General features: G+C 44.5%; 1 protein-coding gene and 1 long non-coding RNA gene across 8 annotated transcripts in view; both read right to left on the bottom strand.

Annotated features, from left to right (window-relative positions):
* NEO1 (neogenin 1) overlaps positions 1-12,149 on the bottom strand; it is a 168,114-nt gene extending 155,965 nt beyond the window's left edge. For 3 of the 7 annotated variants that reach the window (XM_033070546.1, XM_033070547.1, XM_033070548.1), the window contains exon 1: positions 11,843-12,149. In XM_033070546.1, coding sequence (XP_032926437.1) covers positions 11,843-11,957 — 115 coding nt within the window. In that variant the 5' untranslated portion in view covers positions 11,958-12,149. The remainder of the gene's footprint in view (positions 1-11,842) is intronic. The other 4 variants (XM_033070551.2, XM_033070549.1, XM_033070550.1 and 1 more) reach the window with 2 other exon arrangements.
* A 572-nt stretch (positions 12,150-12,721) lies between these two features.
* Positions 12,722-20,923, bottom strand: LOC117001882. Its single transcript, XR_004419177.1, has 2 exons — positions 16,231-20,923; positions 12,722-14,282 (listed from the first exon to the last, which is right to left on the bottom strand). It is a non-coding gene; the product is annotated as an uncharacterized LOC117001882 (long non-coding RNA).
* Positions 20,924-21,547: the final 624 nt, after the last annotated feature.

Here is a 21,547-nt window from a genome sequence, read left to right as displayed (position 1 = left end):
CACATTCCAGAAGTACAGTCTAAAAAAAAAATCTTTATTTTTGTTCTCCAAAAATCATGAAGCAACTTCAGAAAGATCTTACATTGTGCTACAGTCATGCTTAAAACTACCTCCAGATTATCCCCAAGTTTCTTAAGAATTTACAAGCTTCAAGTGACTGTCCTATTGACCAGAGCAGTTTACGCTTTCTGTGTTGAGACCACCAAATCTCTACTTTAAAGCCAAGCACAGATGGGACAGACAGTTCTAATCAGACTTCCATACTAAACATTTTTATTGATCATGTTCTATAAAACGAAGTTTGAAAGCAGAAAAACATATGTTAAAGAGGGAAATTAAATCAGGTCCAGCTCTATCTTTATAGAGATTACAAAGTTAGACATGGGGATGACAGAGCCAGAGCAATTAAATATGCATCACAGAAACGTTTCTAATTTCAACAAAAAAAAGTTGTGAAATCCAACTTAGCAATAACTTGGAAGGCAAAGTCTGAGGAAAGGCACTGCAGGGTTTACCCAGAGGGTAGGGGAGGGAGGAGCTGAGCTAAAAGGAGCAGCAGCCACCTCCCCCTGAATGGTTTATTAAAGCAAGAACCCCGGCATCAAAGCGCACGATAAATAATTAACGTGCAATGCCTTTGTGATAAGGCACTGAACTTGAGCTTTCTCCTAAGGTAAATGATTTGTAAATGCAAATTTGTCCAGCTGCTCCTTTCCTGCATCAAAAGCCTGTGCAAAGATAGCGTTTATGAGCTGTTTTTGCCAAATATTTACACCATCTTAATCAGGTTTTGAGTCACGTGTGTGCTCGTTGGTATACAAAAAAGCAGGGCAGTTACATAAACTAAAGGCTTTGGGGGGGTTAAAAGTTGGTTTTTGCCTACTGATCTATTCAGGATCACTCTTTAATTACCCTGCCTCATTCACAACGAGCACTAACACACCTGCAGAGACCATTCCAGTTACATTCCTCAATCCATCTTTCACTTCACATGCAGATCAGAAGGCTTGGAAACAAGTATCACATATTTTTATTCCAAAAGCATTTAGGAAATGGCACCTCAAAATGAAATTACATCTGCACAGCCACCACTGAAGGCTGTGTTACAGCCTTGGAACGGTATAGAAGCAATTACAGCAGGAGCATGGATGTTACTGATTCCAACTGCTGTAAGTCTGCACAAATGTAACTTATTATCATTAAAGGCTGAAGAATGAATTAAATGTGGCTCTGCTTTTACAGTGACACCCAGTTTGGTCAGCATCTAACACCTGCCTATCAATCTCTAGGAAAACTGCCTAAAGAGGAATTTCCAGGTGATAAAATAAATGGTGTTCTTGTTCACAGAATTCCAAAGCTCTGCCTAAAAAGCTGCAACAGCTTCCTGAAAACAGAAATACCCCTGCTACTCTGCAGAGGATGGGTAATGGCTCCTTACCCACACAGCACCTCTGGAAGCCCTGAAAGAAGATGAAGTCCTGTTTCTGAAAGCACTTACAAGAAATTTTTAAGAAAATCAGCAGTAACATCCAGGACAGTTCCCTGGCTAGGAGGAAACAGACTTGCCCCATCCCACCAGCACCTGACAGGTACTTAAAACTTCACAACTTAAAACCACTTCTAGGTTTTGTTGTATGACAAGAGTCACCCAAATAAACGTTCAGTCTTTGGGTTACTGATATAAAACATCAACTCAACCTGCCATCCACTTACTACACTGAAAGACTGCAAAAATTACAAGAACTTAGATGCCAGTAACATAGCTACCTCACTGAACGTATTGTAATTTGACATTCAGTTTACTAATTCAATCCAGTTTTGCATCCCAAGGGAATCACAGCCAAGAGGGGCAGTGAATCCAGCATTGCACTTGGTAATGATTCCACAAGGCTCTCAGTACCACCAGTAGCAGCAAGGCACAACCTACAAAGGCCAGTTATTACTTTGTTTTAAATGAGCACCATCACCTCCACTCATTGTGCTCATGGACAATAACCAAGAGCCACTCAGCACACAAGTTAAGAATGATAAAGTCGCTCATGTGACAGGAGCTAAATTAGGTTTAAGCAATCAATATGCTCCATATATTAATCTGCAATAACAGAAACAAGCACTTGATAACCTTTCAAAGCCTTCTGCAGAAACAAGAATGCCTTGAATAGACTAAACTTGGAGAAAATGTTTCTTTAACATCACATAACAAAAAGGTAAAGGCAAAAATCTTCTTCTTACAGGTCCTTATTTTAATAAATCAGTAAAGGGCATGTTTGAAAATGCTGAAGTCATAAAATCCACCCAGGATAAACATGAAAGCAAAGATAAAACCCCAAAGCACAGGCTCAGGCTCTGCTGCAGGGCCCTGAGCAGTGGTGCCTCCACAGGAAGTTCCAGAGTGAATAAAAAACAGCACAAACCAAATGGCACACGGAGATCAGATCTAGCACAGATGTATTTCCAGCTCCTGTGAATGCTGGCTTTTTCCATTTACACTGATTTCCTCAGTGACATGAAAAACTGGCAACAACAGCAAAGAAAACAACTGGAGAACATTACTTGAGAAAATCAACACTTGACATTTGAGGCTGTTAATGTTGTTGCCATGAGCACACGAGATTCCAATTGAGCTGAACCAGGAAAAGCCTTTAACTAGCATTACCTAGAATGTGGAATGTATCAGATCCTGCTTTGGGTCCAACTGATGCCTGGTTCTCCTCTTTCCACATTCAGAAGTCAATTCTCCCCTCCAAAAGTCTCAGATGTGAAATACAAAAACCTCCATTCACATGCTGTGGTGTTGACTTGCAGATTCTGGCCCCTCAGTTTAGAGTAGAGCTACAATATTTACATCACCTACAAGAAACCCTAGACATCTGCACTCACAGACAACACACTGAAAGGGGAAGAACACGAATTTACACTCAATGGAACTGCCAAGGTTTGCCAGTTGTGCCAAGAGGACACTCCATTTTCTGCAGCTATGGTTTGTGTGGGTTCTTTCATCCACATCTCCAAAAAGTTACAGAACACCACAACACAAGCTGGTTACTAAATCATTGCAGGTATCTCAACCATTTCTTATCTCATACTATCCAGGTATTTTTCAAAACCCACCATAACTTCAAATAAGAAGATAAGTAAAAAGAATCCATAGCAACAAAAGAACTACAGAACCTAAAATTAAGGCTCTAAAGACCTGAAGTAGGTAAGAGCAAACAAGAACATGTGAAGATTTGGATAAATCAGCTATTTTACACTTCAAACAGAAGACAAGCCTTGTCAGATTCCAGAAAAGGAAGTAACTTGGGAATATGATTCAGGGCTGTCCCACCCAAAATTTGTGGTGCACTCTCTAAGGGCTCTTAATGCTAAAGAAAATAGTGTCCCATAAAATGTAGTAATTTGCTGTTGCAAATGAGTAAGAACAGACTGCTGTGACTTCAGCTGGAATACCTGAGGCTGTCTGTCCCCTCACCACACACAAGGCATGGTGCACTGCACCCTTACCCAGGTTGGCAGAGGTGGCTCTATCAGCCCCATGATTACTACCTGTGCATTACCAACACCTCCTTCAGACAGAAAGGGAAACCAAGACATTTCAAAACTCCTTGTCCCTTAACTGCTCTGCAGAACCACTAAGAAAGAACACAGCAAAGGCAGGGAGCACTTTTCCACCCCCTGAGCTATGCTCCCCAAGCAACCCCAGCTTCCAGGACACGCACAGCCACAGCACTCCATATCAATGTTCATTTTATCCTGAGCCATTCAGTTGGCTGGCATTCTCCTCACTCTGGCTGGGGGCTAGTTTGGCTGTCAAGGTGCTTCCCATGTCCCTTCACCACCATATTCTCACACCCTATGACATCTAAGTTTTTCTTAGGCTTCCCAACCAAGTTTCCATGAAGTGCTGTCCTTACAGGATTTCATTATTGATACAGGGATGATTGTGGAAGTCCAGACCCCAAAAAGTCACAGTACAGTTAAAAATGATACATTACACAAGACAAGCACCATTAACCAAGGTTCCCCCTGGACTTCTGCAAGTGAATGTATTCAGAGCTGTCAGGCCTCCATCCTTTTCTGAAACCACAACCTGTTGGGCAGTTTGGAATTTTTTTTTCCCCTCAAGGCTAAGTATTTTAAGATGAAACCTGTAGCTTTATTCCCACTTCAGAATGAGACAAACAAGTGAAATTTCAGTGTGGGTAAAAAAGTTACAAACAAAAGCAATTAAGTAATGAAAGACAAACTGAGAATTCATTACCAATCTGAAAATGAACCTTTATGAAACATTTGTTTTTCAATGAATTTGCTAATAAATAGTGCAGACTTTTTCAATAAAGTTTCAGTCTATACATCTGGAATTTATATGCTGTAATACATCATACTAAAGACTGAAATGGTGACATGAGACACACAGTTATTTTGCTTACAGTGCTTTTCATACTACCACGCTATGCCAAGCCCTCCCCCCACCAGAAAAGCAGCCTGGTTTGCCGGTGGCAGCATTCCCTGTGCCCGTGTCACCCTCTCCCTTCTGCCAGCACGAGTTCTGATGCAGGCAGAAGAGCAGGGATCTCATCCAATTCTCTCCATCCTCCACAAACACTTAGGAAAGCCAATGGAAGGGCACAGTACCCCCCCACTGCAGTGGCACTGCCAGCTTGAAACACAAACTAAACACCAAAATAGGATTAACATTTGGCTGCAACTTCATCTCGGCTGTGTTTCCTATCTGCCCAAGCACATTTCTAATGGAAGATTCAAAAATCTGTAACAAAATACCTGGATTTTCTGCAAGGTGAGCACTGACAGCCCACCACTAAAACTTCCAACGCCAACAGCACAGAGTGTAACACAAACTGCTGAGGTGTCCTACCACAGCAAAAAATGTTTCTGGATGCAGTTTTCCTTTATTTCCAGTTTTTTATACTTCCTTCCTTGCCTGTTTTCAAACAGGAACATTTGGCTTTATAAATCATTTTTGGAAATATTTCATCTTCTTGTTAACACCCAGCTTTCCTCACTGCTATGCACAACACTACAAGAGCCACAATTTCAAGCAGATACTCAGTTATTTAAAAGACATGTGCGTGTGGCACATGGGGACATGGTTTAGTGGTGGACTGGGCATTGCTGGGGAAATGACTGGACTCGATCTTGGAGGGCTTTTCCAACCTAAATGATTCTGTGATTCTTTGATTATTTTTTTAAAGCAATGTGACCTCTCAAAATTTTGAAGGTAAGTTAGACTCCACTTCTCAATTTTAAAAGTCATGACAGGTCTAATGAGTTACATTACTTTTGGCAGCCTGTTCTACTTTTAGAAGGAATATCTAAACACCTCTATTTGTGGCTTTCCCTTCCTCACTACAGTTACATTATAAGGTTTCAATGCACGAAGCACAGAGGAGCTGTTCCAGGCTCATTAACTACAGAGGAAAGCCAAGAAAGATGAAACTTATACAGAGCTTGACTCAATCTCAGCCCAAGTGGAAGCAAACTGTGGGACAACTACACTGAGAACTAGAGTATGAAAAAAAAAACCTGGAAGCTGCCTCCAAGTGCTCAAATCTGTTAGTGATGGCAGTAACACAAAGGTGGCTCTGCCAAAAGGAAGATGAAAGGAAGAAAGGGGACCAACACAATCAGAGCTGGAGCTTTTACTTCCCAGACAATGTAGGGAGCAGTGCTTTGTTATAAACACACAATCTAAAATATAGAAAGATGTATCTATTCATGGTGTCATATAAACATGAAGAAAATTGAGATTTACCATGGCTCAAAATATCATCGTAAGGAACACAATAAATAAAGTAAAAGTTCCCCAGAAAAGCACTCGTTAAATGGCTGGAAACTCCATGCAGAACATGAAATAAATGGAAGCTGTAGATAAGTACAATGTCAAGTCTAACTTAAATATGTTAATAGGCAAAAACAGCAGCTAAGCCTACACTGGTACAGCCCTCAGGCTGCTGCATGCCCAACACACAGAGAGCTCTGTGCTGCTCACCCCGAGGTCAGCAGCAACACTGGACATATGGCACAAGAGTTAAAAACACATCAAACAAGATAAATTCATCAAAACATCGTAATAATAACAGCAGACAACTGTGCTGGCTACTGACACATGCTCTGACCCAGTGTCACAAAGCCTGACAGCTTCAAGACATCCAAGACAGGCATCAGACAAAAACAAAGGTAAAATGTATTTGGACTCCAAATATATGAGCTAGAATTAAAACCCCTCATAAGTTACCCAAACTTCTAAGCCAAATAGAAAGCTGAAAAAAAAATAAGCAGATGGCAAAGGCCAACAGAGCTATACTGATGAAGCACTGAAACTCCAAAGGATATCAAGTACATAGGTGCCTACTAGGAGAGACAAAGTGAAATTTTAAGGGATCAGCAGACAGAAGTACAAAAACATGGGGTTTTAAGGTAATAGTGAAACAAAACATAATAAAACCACAGTAAGATTCATACCCATATATGTAACAACTAAAATCTGATCTAACTAGAAAAGAGAGTAATGCACAAATTCTTTGAGCAAACAGACGAATTAGTGGGTCATTTAATCACAAAACATCTTTTCCACTTTCAAAAGATCTCCAGACAAAACTGTATGACTACAGGATACCCAAAATTATCACCAAGCTGCCATGCTTTGATGAGACCCAAAAGAACTGAATAATCAAAATCCACACCATCAACAACAGTCTGTCATATGAGCCAAAACCTCTGCAATGCACTATGGAAAAGAAGATCAATAGAGTAAAATGTACAAATGAAGAAATTCAGGCTAAGCAGAACATCTGAATTTCTTCAGTGGTAACCAGCACCAAGCCAGCTGCACAAACAGCTCCACAGTGAAGAAAATTCATAGCTAACATATGCAGAACAACACATTTTGAGAGGGGGAAAAGCTCTCTCTATTGTACAATTCACTGTTTCTAAATCAACTTAAAATGAGATTTCTCACTGGAAAACTATGAAGACTAGAATGTCAGAGGAATAGGAAAATAAAACATTGTTACATGACTGAATGACCAGTACATTCCTTCCCAAAAATGCCACACTCAGTCCTGGTCATATCATAACAGCAAACCAGGAAAGTTCAGAGACTGGCAATGAGAATCAGTGATGGCATAAAAAAACCCCCTAAGTTTGTGTATTTGGACCCCAGTGAGCTCCAAAGGGGGGCAGTCCTGTCTGAACAGTACCTTTAGAGATTTAACTGTAATTTTTTTTCCTACTAATACACCCAGTCCCAAAACATTTAGAAGCAACAACTGGAGCGGTAAGTTTAGGGATCATGTAAAAAAAAAAAATCATTTAGAGTAATTTATTACTTTTTATTAAAATTAAACCTCTTCTCTTTTTGCACTAACCAAACAGCTTGTGGTTGTTACACACTCCAGGGAATTACCCAAGATCCCAAGAAAGTTTAGCAGCAGAACATTCTAATTCCTTCACTGCCTTTGGTAAGGGCAGCTTTAATGAGAGAAAAAAATAACTGATGCAAAAAGGATTTCTCATAAATTGATAGTCTGCTTATTTTGTAAAATTAAGACACTCCTCTGCATGAATACTAAATGATAAAAACCCTGGAAATTAAAGCACCTAATAGACCATATAAAGCAGGTTTTCAGATTTTCTACTGAACCCTGCAACTGTACACACACAAATCAGGCTTATCTATTTATATGGAATTAATCAGGATTACCACTTTCATCTTGGCAATTTCACTGGAGGATTAAATCAATAGCACCCAATCAGTAAAATATGACTGTTTCTACTGCGCTGAGGCATTTTCCCTATTAAGAACTATTCTACCTTTTTAAAAAATCAATAGCCTCGGGCATTATGTTTCAATATTGGTGGCACAGAGGTGTATTCCAGCAGGACAATCCAAGCAGTACCCCAGAGTTTGAGGCAGCTCACCCCTCTGAGCCCAGCACACTGGAGAAGCAAACAACAGCCTTGTGCCTCCACGGCCATTCCCAAAAGCTGCACTGAGACTTTGGAGCCCTCAGGGGCTGAGCACCTAGTCCACAACCCTCAGAGGAAGGTAAAAAAATCCTTCTGGAGCCAGCATGGAAGTTGCAGCAGACCCCTACAAACCAGCTAAGCACAAGTGGAGCTTCCCTTCCACCAAGTGACACTGCAACCTCGGTGCTGATTCCTTATGGGACACCAGCACTAATTAGTTACTAGCAACAACTCCAGTTATACCTCCACATGCACAGTCAAACTTTAAACATCCTGCATCTATAAAACCACTACATGTTTAGAAAAGCTGGCTACAAGCATTAGTATAGATTTTACACAGCACATTATCTCCATGAAACTGGTGATGATAATAAAATTCACTTTCAAATGCCCCCTGATGCTCAGGTTGATGCTGCCTAAGTTAAATGCTTTTATAGCTTGAAAGCAAAACTCAAGCAGAATATTGCATTGCTCCTTGTGTAGTTTTCTCAAACTCCCACTTTATTTCCTCACTCATTTATTATCACTCTTCTTCTTGCCATGCAACAAACCCCACTTAGGTGCCTACAGAGTCTTCAGACTTCTCTGACAATCTCTGGCTGAAGGTTAACATCATGTAAATCACAAGGGCATTCTATAATCAGGAACAACCAAATACTCTTATTTGTATAAGGAAATATCTACCATATGTAACTTCCTTACTTACACCGATAAGTTAGCACAAGGTAACCAAGCCAAGCTTTTTTTTTATGACACTTTTTGTTTGCTGCTTTTCACTGTGATGAACATTAGGCACAGGTGTGTACACACCTAACAACTTGGTAACTGAAGTGTTAGTTTATTAGGAAAGCTGCATAAGCCAGTCAAGTAATTTTCTTAGATGACTAATAAACATGCACTGCAAAAGCCAAATGCAACCTGGAACATGGAACAGGAACACCAGGCAGAGACACTGGTGCTCAACTGACTCGGGATGTAACCGAGACCTGAATATTTCTCCTCTATTTTTAACTTGGGATATAGTTAGAAATAATCAAGCAGCACACACAAAACAGAAACAAATGATGACCTGCTGTTTCTAGGGTCCCCAGCTGATCTGTGCTGCCATCCTTAGTTTTCCATACCTCCCATCACTCCCTGGAGGAGCATCCCTGGCAGCAGCACCTGAATGCAGTTCCCAACTTGCTGCTCACAGACCCCTTCAGTTCTGGGCTCCTCCTGCAAGCCCCAGGCCCACCCAACTCTGCTCCATTGGGACTTCCCAAACCAGCAGTTTGTCCTCTAAAAACAAAATACATATAGACTCCAAGGACTTCAAGAATACCAGGGAGAGACAGAACAAATTTCCTGCTCTCCAATAATCTCATTTGCAATCTTAATGGTGTATACAGACTATCACAGCTTTCCTATTAAAAATTAAGTGACACCAGCTTCATTTTTATTTCTAATAACACAAACTGTATAGATCCAAGTTTTTATGCTCAACTCAGTTACAGTTATAGGAGGCAGGATTTAACTTAATTTGATGCTTTTTCCTGATTTGTTTTATTCCCTCAACTAAGTGAAATGTTGTCCCAATTCTAAAATCAGCAGCTCATCTCACCTTATCTGCAGAGCAACCACCTAGACTGGAAAACACATTAATGTTTGCAGATACACCAATAAATGAAGTTTTACAGCTTTTTCTGAAAATAATTCAGCTACTCTCTTTTCTTCTTCAGAGAGCCATGATGAGCTATTTATAAATAGGATCAAATGTCCCTCCAACACACGACTCCATACAAAGAATATGGGCTTCCAAATCTGCAACTTCTGCTCATTTATGGCACTTTCACCCACACCAAAATGCCAGCATGGGGTTTTTGTTGCATTAAAACCCCCTGACCTGGACACAGAAAGCAGCACTTCAGCCTTGACAATAAGAGCTGCGAGTCCCACAGCTAAAGCTCCAGCTGGACCTGCAAACCTGGTGTTCCTCAGCCTCTCCAGCCCTCAGCATCAGCCTAAGGAGGCTCTTCCCAGCAACCTGAAGAGATCAAGCTTCACCCAGAGCATGGAACAGAAGACAGCACTACCCCCCTCACATCTAAATTCCAAGGGGAGAACTTCCATGCCATGGAACATCTGCACCCAACTCCCTCTCCTATGAGCACCTGCTCATATAAAAGTGTCTGGAACATCCCATATTTAAGAAAAACTAGTAGCAATTAGACAGGAAATAGTATGAATTAAAATGAAGTTTATCCACTACACATGACGCATCTGCTCTTTATTGAGACAAAAACCTAAGAGCCAGTCTCCCTTTCCTCTGAGTAACTGGTACAAACACCCTCAGAGGGAAAGCCCAGCTCCTGGCCCTCCTCAGGGATCCCACAGGACAGCATCCATGGACACAGCATAAAGGCACTTCTACAACAGGGAGAGGAGGAGTTCACCAGAACTTCCAAGATTTCCACAATACTACTCCTAAATTCCTGTTCTGATAAACAGCTGCAGTGAAGGTTTTATTCTATATCACTTCAGCACATCACTCCCCCTCTGCAGACTTAATTCACATATTTGGCTCCAACAGACAGAACTTCATCTACTAATTTAATTTTCTCAAACCCTAAAGGATTCTTTTAAACTAGCAAAAAGCTACTAACACCACCATAAGACCACTGAGCTGTCAGGAGAGCAGGAATATCAGAAAAGAATCATCACGTGGCAAGATTTTACACATCAAAAATAACTTATCTGTTACACATGTTCTGCAGATTTTTGAGTCAAACTGCAATATTTTTCAAAAGAAAAAAAAATCTGCTTCAGACCTGGAATCTACAAAGCTTGTGTAAGAGGATAAATAAAAATACTCCCTGTCAACAGGAGTCAGTACACATGGTTCCATCAGTGGTGTCCAAGATGAGAACCACCGTGGAAGATCCTGCTGAATGGGATTTGAAACCGAACAATTACACAATTTAGTGTCAGAATTCTCACTTTCCCAAATTGCTAACAGGTTGCTAAAAAACACTCATTTGACGAGCAGTTTTCTCCATATTCCACTTGCACAGAGCCTCTCTTAAAATATCAGGATTCAATCAACCTACAGGGGATTTTTTTTTTTAATCCCAGCACTCAGCATTCAAGACCAGATTCCCTTTCAAGCTTCCTACTAGCTTATTAATGGCAAGGAGGAAATAAAGAAGTTACTTTTAAAGCCAGTATTTGGCATAACGAACAGATAACATCGCTGAAAAACTAAAGAGGTTTCTGTGGTATTAATAGTCTCATGCAAGGGCTTTTGAGAGAGCCTTCTCCTGCCTCACCTGGGTGAGATTACGTTTTCCGTAGCCTATAAAGAACCAGGATTCAATCATAGACCATTAAAGACAACAATGGTAAAAGGTGTGAGAACTACCGCGGCTGAACCGCTGCCAGACCGCTCATTTCTGGGCTACTGCGGCAGTTCCCAGGCAAGTTCCTCTCTCTCCACAGGTTGACGGTACCGAGTCCGTGCCGCTTCCAGCACCGCTCCCGAGCCGGGGCAGAGCCCGCCCGTGCCCGGCTCCCCTCAAGAGTGAGCTGCAAGCCCGATCCCCTCAGGTGTGCCAGGCTCCCCTCCCGGGTGCCAGCGAGCCGGGAGCACAGGTGGGTGAAGCGTTCAGTCCCCCACAGACCAGGCTCCAGGTGTCCCTTGTTCGTGGGGAGGCACCGCCGCCCCTGCCCGAGGCTCGCAGTGGCCGCTGCCGGTGCCCGCACGGGGGGAGCGGAGCGGGCTCAGCCCCTCGGCACCGCTCGTTCTGCCGGGGCGGCCCCGGCCCCGCCGCCCCCGGGACCCCTCCGCGCCCCCGAGCTCTCGCCGCCTTCTTACCCGTCAGGAGGCTCCGGGAGCCGCTCCGCGCCGCGGCGCCGGACGGTGGGGGCTGCGAGAAGAGAAGGGCGATGCACAGGGAGCCGAGGAGCCGCCGGGCTCTCCGCGCCGCCATCGCTCCACTCCCCGCGCCCGGCAGCCGGGCTGCACCCAGCGCCAGCCCCTCCCCCGGGGGGCTCCTCCTGCCTTCCTTCCCTACCGGGTGGGCTGCGCGGAGGGAGAGCGGCGGGCGGGCGGGCGGAGCGGCCGCGCTCCCTCCCTCACTCCATCGCGGGCCGGGCTCCGCCGCTCGCTGCCTCCGTCCCTCCCTCACACGGACCCCGCGGGGCGCGCGCCGCCTCCCGCCCGCCCCCGCCCCGCGCATGCGCGCGCCCCTCCCCTCCCGCGCCCGACCCCCGCGCCAGGTGTGCGCGCGCCCGCCCCCCCGCGCGGCACCGCGCCTGCGCGAGCGCGCAAGGGGGCGGGGCCGCCGCCCTCCCCTCACGAGCGCTGCGCTGCTCCCCCCTCCCCCCGCGCCCGTCGGGCGTTCGGTGCGGAAAGTTGGTGGGTTTTAACGCGATAAATCCATGGTTTCCACTCTGCAGGACTAGCCCAGCGTGGGTGCGGGAGCTGCGCGTTTTCCAGGCGTAAAAACGTGGAAAAGCAAACAGTTCGGCACCAATCCGGGTATCCCCGCTATGTGGCGAGCCGGAGGGTGTGGGAAGAGGAGCCCTGCTCTGCCGTGGTGCTGGGAACCCGAAATCCAACTAAATATAGAAAAATAACTTGTGGAAACTTGTTTTCTTGGGGAGCAACTCTGCTGCTCAGTTCGGGATGTCGCCTCTCCCAGTAAACATGCTTCTCAAAGATAAAATAACGTGAAGAAAACGCCAGACATGCTCCGAAAAGGCAAATGCAATGTATTTTCATCCTCCTGGGGGTAATTAGTTTTATACAGCATTTGCTATTCAAATCCGAATCGCTGGAATGCCGCATCGTTACCAGTCCATTCCAGCCCTACTGCCGGATCCAGTCTCCTTACAAAGGACACAATAAAAGCTATAAATATGCATTCCTCCTTCATTAATCATCTGGAGTGTACCCTAATATTTTTTCCATCTCAGCTTGTTACCTACTAAATTATATTTTTACAACGCACACGGTGTCCTTGCTCATTTTATATGGACTAATTGAATGGTCTCTTTCAGGACATAAATTACACGGGACCAGGGCTGGAGTAACCAGGAGAGAACCAGAGTCCTGGGGCACGACAGGATGTGAAACACGGGTACATCCCCTGCAAAACATGTTACAAAACGTTGTAGAATTAATTTTAAGTAATTCATTCCAAAAAACTCCCGGTTTTTACACGGGTTGTGAGACTCCTGTTAAGGAAAGTTTCCCTTGATCACCTCGGTGTGTGTGGCAAGGGTTTCCCTCTTGTTGCAGGCAGCTCTATATTCCCGTGAAATTCTTCTTGATCCAGCAGGATTTGCAGATTTGTTTATGAGAGGCTGTTCTGAGAGGCAGACGCTGGCAGAGTGTGCATTGCCTCAAACGCAGGTGTGGATTTTGCCGTACAGGGCTGCAGAGATGCGCACAGCGAATTAAATGCTGACGTGACTGCAAAGCACGAGCTAATACAGGTGTTTGAGGCGTCTCTCCTTGTGAAGCTTGCTTCATTATTTTATGTTTCTGTCAGGAAACAGGGGGTTTGGCCACTAAAAATATCCCAGGGCACTTTCACAATGGAATAATTACCTCCTCAGAAGGATGTTTGGGTTTCTCCAGCTTACCCTTGCCGAGTTACGCTGCTATCTGATATGCCACAAGGATTACCAACAACCAGCTGCAATTTATCCTGAAAATGGAAGCGATGATTAAAAGGCAAGACTGGTAGTGTAGCTTTTATTAAAGCTGGTTAGCAATTCCCATCATAAAATCCTGCCCTCAGTCACGTTTAATAGGGCCAGACTAACCACTGTGCTGAAATTTAAGCATCTGAAGTTCATACCTTAGGTTAAAGTATAAACATTTCTCCTTCTGTTCCTTCTGTGAAGGATTTTCTGCTCTGAAAAAGAGTGGTCACTTTGTCAGAGGTGCTCCCTCAAACTCCATTATGAAAACCCTCCTGAAAGTCCTGCTGCTTCTTGGCAGGGGTTTCCTGGCACTTCCACTCCAGCAGCTCTGTCCTCATCACAGCCCAGGGCTGTGGGATCACAGCTGGACCTGCAGCTCCAGTTCCTGGCTGCTCTGGACAATGCCATGTCTGCAGGTAGGAAGGGTGAACCTGTCCTTCCAGTCCCCTTGGGAAACAGCAGAAAGCTCCTTGAAAAACACACAGTGGAGATGGGAACTGGGTCTGCAACAGGTAAGCTGGCAGGCACAGACGTTCTGGAGAGAGACAGGTTTTCCAGGATGATGGAAGGGAACAAGGAGCCAGAAGGAAAAACAGGTCTGCCTGGAGGGAAGGATAAAGCAAAGCTCATAAGAAAGAGTCTGGAAGCCAGGCTGCTGGGAGAAGACTTTGAACAGAGTGGGGATGGGAGAAGTTGCTGGGAGGACGTGCAGCCTGAGAGGGCTGGGAGCTGTGCCTATGGTCTGGTCAAGGGCTGAGGGAGAGCTCAGATGGAAGAGCTGGAGTGGGGCAAGGGAGGAGGACCCCAAGGCTGGGTATGGGATGCACAGGGCCTTTGGGAAGAGAGAATTCACTAGAAACAGTGATACAGTAACAGGAATGACACAAATTGGGGCAGAGCAGAAAGGTGAGGATTTAGGAAGGGGAATGAAGACCACCTGGAAAACAGTCAGCAAGTACCTGAAATGCACTGAGAATGTACCTCACCCCCTTGGAGTGCTGGAAGTTGTGCCAACCATGACATCCCTCATAGAGGGAAATTTCCACATTTACTGTAAAAATCAGAGGTAGGTATTTTATGCACCTCGTGAGGAACTGCAGGGCAAGCAAGCACAGTGCTTGAGTGGGGCAGGTGACTGCTGCTCCCAGAAAGGATTTTTAGCCTCTGGAATCTGTGGGATGCAAAGCACAGTCCCTAAACAGAATAATTGTGCAGTCAGCATTGCCCAGGTGCCTGGGCTGACATTTTGAAGCCTGGCTTGTAGAAGTGAAGAGCTAAATCTGCAATAATTGAGAATTTATACAACTTCTGACTCAATTAAATGCTTGGCCATGTTCTATTTTCTGACAAAATCAGGCCATTGAGTATTCCTAATTGGATCTCTGGAATGAAAAGATATTTTTTACTGTTCTGTCTGTACACTCAAGTTCCTCGTCTGTAAAATAAGGGCAACACCAGTTCTTGCTCCTGTTGAGAAAATGAATTAGAGTTTGTGAAGCACTTGGATACCACAGTGATGGGTCCCATGGAAAAGCTCAGGAGGAAATGAATAAATCTGTCTTCAGAACAATATTTGAATAGTCTGCTGTAAATAAAGCATGGGCCACACAGTGAACAGCAAGGAGAAAATAAAATTATTACTTAGTGAGCACAGTCTATTCTGTAAAATGAGTGAGGCCAGAAACCTGTTGAAAGAACAGCGTGTGATCTAATTTCAATTAAGTACTGTATCATAATGCAAATGCATGGAAGGGACAAATTACAGTTGCACAGGCCACCTTAATGTTGGTATTTCTAAACTTTTAGACTTTTGAATTTAAAAAAACCTCCACTGTTAGGTGCAAAGGTGTAATACGCATGTATAAATTATTTCCTCACCCTTTAAAAGTGGTAGACAATATATTTACATGCTCTACCTCAGCCACTTAAGTGGAAAAAGTGTTTTTCTTCTCTTGGATATATCTTACAGCCAAGATTTAACTCTCATAGAGATTTAAATCCAAAATTTCCCTTCTTTGCGAGTCTGTGCACGATCAGCACAGACAGACTATTCTCCAGAGAGGGATCCAGAGGAGGACCTTCATTTCAGTGATTAAAATTTTGTGTTTTGCTTGGAGTGCTTCCCAATCCAAACCAGCCCCCTGGTTTTGGTGCAGAGGCAAGGTTATGGAACAGCAACTCCCCTGATCTTTCCGACTCCTCAGTCCCGAGGCTACGCTGAGCTTTCCTGACTCCTGCTGAGACTTGGAGCCGCTTCAGAGCGGCTGTAAATTGCACTGGGTTATCTGTCGCCCACAAGAAGGGTTATGGAATTAGGATTGCACTGTTCAGTGCCACTCTGGTCGTGCCTATTTTTCTCATCGTGATTTCTCTATTGCTTAGCAGGATGTGAGGTGACACTGAATCGTTACACCAATTTATTGTTATCCAGAGAATTTTCCATTACCAGGCATCCTCTGGCAGCTGGTAAAGGCAATTTGGGATAAGAAGGGGCTGCAGCACAAATAAAGATGTGGCTCGTTAAGTTTAAGACTCAGAGCTGTGACATACCTTCAGTTTAACCTGCTGTGCTGCCTCCCTTGTGTGAGGCATCGGCTCCATTCATGGACAGCTTCTGGCAACATGGCCTGTCCGATTATTCCCAATCTCCATCCCGATTCCAGTACCAGTGCCCAGCAAGGTGTGCTGGCTTTCATCCTTCCATAGGGGCTAGGTTGGGGGTTTTTTTCATTTATTTTTCACATTTATTGGTCACAGATGTGGTTTTGCAAATTGCTCTGAGGTTAAAAGTCATCCTCTGGACTTTACCGAGCAAATTCTAGGTTAGCAGGTCATATGCCAGAAACCCTCTAACCCCAGCACATACTTCTGTCATTCCTGAGGTCAACAGCAGTTCCAGCTCCTCAGTGGAATCTGGGAGGGTCATAAATGGAGGCACTTCCTATCACTGAGGTGAGTTCCCTGGGATGGCTGAGAGGAAGGTGAAGCTCCTTGAGTCCCAGGTTGACAGAGTCTGAAACACAGGCAGGGCAGTTGGTGTAAAACGCTTTTAAAGGCTTCCCTTGCTGAGGTTTAAAAATCCAATGTTTGTTTGTTTAGGGTTTTCTGAGGTAGGTGGAGAGAACCTAGAATCCAAAATGCAGGGTTTACTGGAATCGAATCCACAATTTAAAAGAAAAGAGTAATGCATTTGTGATCAGGAAATGCATAATGATGTGGGATATGGGTCTCTGGGCATCCAGAAGGAAAGAAATTAAAGGAACTTCCTGATGTCATTGCAGTCAACGGGATTTTTGCCATCCATGTCATCCATTCATCTCTGGAAGCCTGTCATGGGATGACACCGTGCCACAGGTGCTCACAGCATACTCAGTGACTGTATTTTCCTGTTTTGGTGCTTGTCATTAGTCATTGTTCTCAGATGAGATCATTATCAGGGACACACTGACCACTGAGTCTCCTTTCTTCTTTTCCACTGTCCATGCTCTCACTTTTCCAGTGTCCCACTTCTCCCTGAGCTACAGAAACTCATCTTCGGACTGAAAGACTCTGTGCAGATCCAGTAAGAGAGGAGACAGATGGTCCATGCCCTCTTGTGCGAACAGGATCTGTCTCCTCTGCATCTTAAAAACCACATAAACCAGGCGAGGATTCCAGGTGGTGTTTATCCCAAAGCATTTCCAACAATCCCACAAGAATGTTAATTACTGACACCAACAATCTTGTTCTCGTTCATATAATGGGAGTGCCTAAAGGTCTTACCTGAGGTTGTGTCAGACACCGCAGGATCACACAGGAAAAGCGCAGAGGGTTTTAGTCCAAGTTATCCTGACAGGAAGTCAGAAAGCAGAACCACGCAGAGGTGTTGGAGGTAGAGCCACCAGGGCCACCTTTCACATCTCCTGAGTACCAGTGCTTCTGCTCTGTAAACACCATCACGTTTTCTCCTGTGCCAGGGAAACTGAGATGGCAGCAGTCTGAGAGAATTCAAAGTGAGAGGAAAACTGTGGAGAGGAGAAAGGATAAGAACAAAAGGAAAAGAATTGATGCTTAGCACGCAGAAACAGTCATTTGCCTCTGGACTTGGGAAATCGAAGAAATAACCTAAGACCAACAGCAGAGGATGCCTGGAAAGCACAGCCCATCACTGCTGAGGACCCCAGCACACCTCACAAAGCTCACCTCTGCCCATGGCAGCAGAGCCTGGCGCTTTCTGTGTGTTACCTGAAAGGGTCATCTGAGGCGTTGGATCATACGGCTGGAATCAGATGTGTTGAGGGACTCCTAGAAATGGGAAAAAAAAGCCACATTATCTGTGAGAGATACAAACAGATCAGCCAGAGTTAGATGAGCAAGTCCACACACAAAACTTGAGACCACATAGACTTGACTTTTGTGCCAACACCAACAACTCCCACTCCTTCCTTTTGGTCTGTATCCCAGACTGTGATTTTAGGTGCTTAAAACAGAGTATGCAGAAACAATGATTCCAGGAGTCATTGCTTGGACATAGTGGCTGAAGTGTCCCTTTGCTTTCAATGGCAGAAACTGAAGGCACAGAGTGCTAATAGAACCTTGGGATAAACAGTAAATATGAACAAAATTACCTCAGTCTGCTAATTCAACAATTCAAAACAAGTCATTGCTGTGATGTAGCGAAGAGAGAGACAAGGAGCCACAGAAACAGGAAGGAATAAAGGTATTGGACAATAGGTTGAGACAGGGACAGAGTCCTGTTTGCTGTAATAATCTTGTTCATGCACTCTCAGACAGCCTTTTGAAGTCATAGTTTTGGCTTTGCTTCCTCCAATAGGAATGCTCAGACAAACTGCATCACCCTTTCAAATGCTATAAAGGAATTTCCTATAAATATATTGGATTTTTCACGGAGGAAATATTGGACTTCTACATTTTTACCAGGTAGTCTTACAAAGGGACAAGCTCAAACAGTTGTAAAATTAAACTTTTCAGAACAAGACCTGATTTACAAAGGGCTTTCATTCCCCAAGCTCGCAGCATGCCACAGAAGGATGCCTGGAGCCCTGGGGGATTTCTTTTGCCACAGGATCTGTGCACTGTGATCATGGTGTATCCCAAATCACCTTCCTGCCAGGAAGGTTGTGCTGTAGCACCTGGGAACGCTGCAAAAACCTGGACAAGACCTTGGTGATGTAGCTGTCAGAGCAGAACATGGGAAGTCCCTTCCCAGAGAGCAGCAGTAGGGGTACAGCCCTGGTTTGCTAAGGAGAGAAACAAGCTTCTGTTCCCAGCAGCTCCCGGTTTATAAGCAGAGTTACACCTCGACCATTCTACATAAATTTTATTTTTAAATCATTCTAATCTCTTGCAATTCTTAAACCTCTCTAAAACCAGGGTAAATTAGCCAAAACTCCTTCCTAGCATTACCAGTGCAGCCTCTTACCCCCATCAGCACAGTCTGACTCTTTCTTTGCTGCAGGACTGAGCAATACAGGGACACGAGGACAGTTTAAAAATCACAGAACACACTTTGTGCCAAGGAATGGTGCTGCACTGAGAGCTCTGGCAGGGAAAATGTGGGTAGCCTTCAAACAGGTGAAGAGTCTGACTCATCAAGCTCCAATCTGACACTTCTCACAGACATTAATTTCACTTTGTTGTTGTTGTTGTTCAAACATCCCTTCAGGGCAACACTTCTGCAAAAACACCACTGTTCTCCCATCTTTCCATGCTCATCCCAGGGGACTGGTGATCAAAGCCAGGAGCACAAACCAGGGCTCTGATGGGATGTGGGACATGGGTGATGGAGCCATGAGCCCTCGGATCTCCCTGACAGCTCTGTGCACTTTGCACATCAGGTGTGCTGGGCCTGCTCTCACACCAGGGCTCTACACTGGTGCTATTCCCTCAGCACCTGAGTGGCAGCTTTAAAACAAAATTATATGTGTGCTACAGGCTGCAGCCCTGTCTAAGCCCCAAAGTTGAAACAACAAATATGCCTGGATAGCAGTCCCTAAGAAATGTCATCCTTGCACTGCTCTGCTTTTCCTCCTTACAGAACCTGATGGAACTGATCGACTGCCCGGTGTTCCTGCAACTGCATCGGAAGTTATTGATTCTGGGAAATATGAAATGTGTCTCAGAGAGGTCAGAATGTGATTCTGTGTCTCCAAGTGAGACACAAAGGTCTTAAGAGGCACTGAACACCGAGAGACAGCGGGACACCAAAGGTGGGGAGCTGACTCCAACAGGGATCAGTGGGGTTTGAACACCACCGCCCCAAGAAGAGGTGAAAGTCTGATTCTTGTGACCAGAAATGTCCACACTGTAAATGTAAATTTACAGGAACTGTAAATGTTGCCCAGGTTGTTGCTCCACTTGCTTCCCTCTGTACTAATACACATTTTTTAAGGGATGCTCTTAGAAGGACCAAAAGTTGAAATGCATTTCCTCCTCCTCCCATAGTGGAAGGCACATGCTGGCAGGGGAATCTGGGAGGAAAATGCTCTTATGCTATACAGGCAATGGACATTTTGTGCACAAGCAATATGTCTTCACATTTCCAGAGGAATTCAGCTAAAAAGCATCACTGCCAAAAACTGGAGAGAATTCAGATGCTTGGAACAAACTTATATTGCTGAAAGAGGGGAATTGGTAGAGAAAGATGTTCAGGCTATCAGAAGTTGTTATCAGAAGTATCCTTCATTTCTGAAAGCACAGAAGTGTAGGTATTCAACAAAGATCAATTTTTCAAAAAGATTCTCCTTCTGTGACCAAAAACCTTTGGTGAGGGCTGAGAAGAAATTGAGGTTTATGTCTCTATCATGTGGACATTTAGATTCCATGAAGCAAAGCAATGGTATTTTCAGCCATGAGCCCTCTGAGGCAGGTAACAAATAACTGAGATTTGACAGAGGGAGAAAAGCTGTCTCACAAGTCTGTTTTCCCAATCCCAAAGGGCTGCAATCTGCCTCTGACCCTTCCATGCTGCAGCTCAGTCCATGATCTGTTGGGTTTGTGTTTTCAGACTGGACTCCAGCATTTCCTGCTGACCTCTGGCAATCAGTAGCACTCAGCTGCTCCTTCTGGGGTGCCATCCCGGTATCCACCACTCCTGACACTGCCAGGACATTCTGGGAACCACTGCTTTTGGAGAAGGCAGCACAGGGGACCACAAGGAACAGTGTGACTTACATTTGTTTTTATGTTTACTGCTACCAAGACTGTTAACGTGTGTTTTTTCCTAAAGATCAGAGTTTGTGAATTATGCTCAGCTTAAAAAGAAAGCTGTAAAAAATTACCAAAGACATCAGGAAAAAAAAAAAAAATCAAAGCCACTCCTGGTCTCTTACTCACTTTTTTTTTTTTCTTTTTTTTTTCTTTTTTTAAATTCTGCATCCAGTTTCAGGCAAATGCAGCAGTTCCTGGGGTGTGGTGTCTCCAGAAGGCTCCCAAAGAAGCGCCTGCTGTGCACAGGCTCCTGCTGTGGGAAGGGAGCAGAAGGGAGCAGTAGGAACTCAGACACAAGAGCAGGTACTTCACTGTGAACAATTTCCACAGCAGGAAAAGGAAGAACCTGGTCTTGTTCCTGGCTACAGGAGGCTCTGACACACAAAAGGTTTCAATAATTCTCAGTCGTGACAAGGGAACGATGCCTGTCCTGCTAGAAGTGACTAAGGTCTGTCTTGCGCTTCACCTCAAACTGACACCAGAAGAAGGGTAGGTTTAATGGGATATTGGGAAGGAATGCTTGGCTGTGTTTGGTGCTGAGGCCCTGGCATGGGTTACTCAGAGCAGCTGTGGCTGTCCCATCCCTGGCAGTGTCCAAGGCCAGGTTGGACAGCTGCTGGAAGGTGTTCCCACACATGGCAGGAGGTGGAACAAGGTG

This window comes from Catharus ustulatus, chromosome 12 (assembly GCF_009819885.2).
Source record: "Catharus ustulatus isolate bCatUst1 chromosome 12, bCatUst1.pri.v2, whole genome shotgun sequence".
In the NCBI taxonomy this organism is placed as follows: domain Eukaryota; kingdom Metazoa; phylum Chordata; class Aves; order Passeriformes; family Turdidae; genus Catharus; species Catharus ustulatus.
The sequence above is the reverse complement of the archived record's forward strand: the minus strand, read 5'-3'. Positions and strand labels throughout refer to the sequence as shown.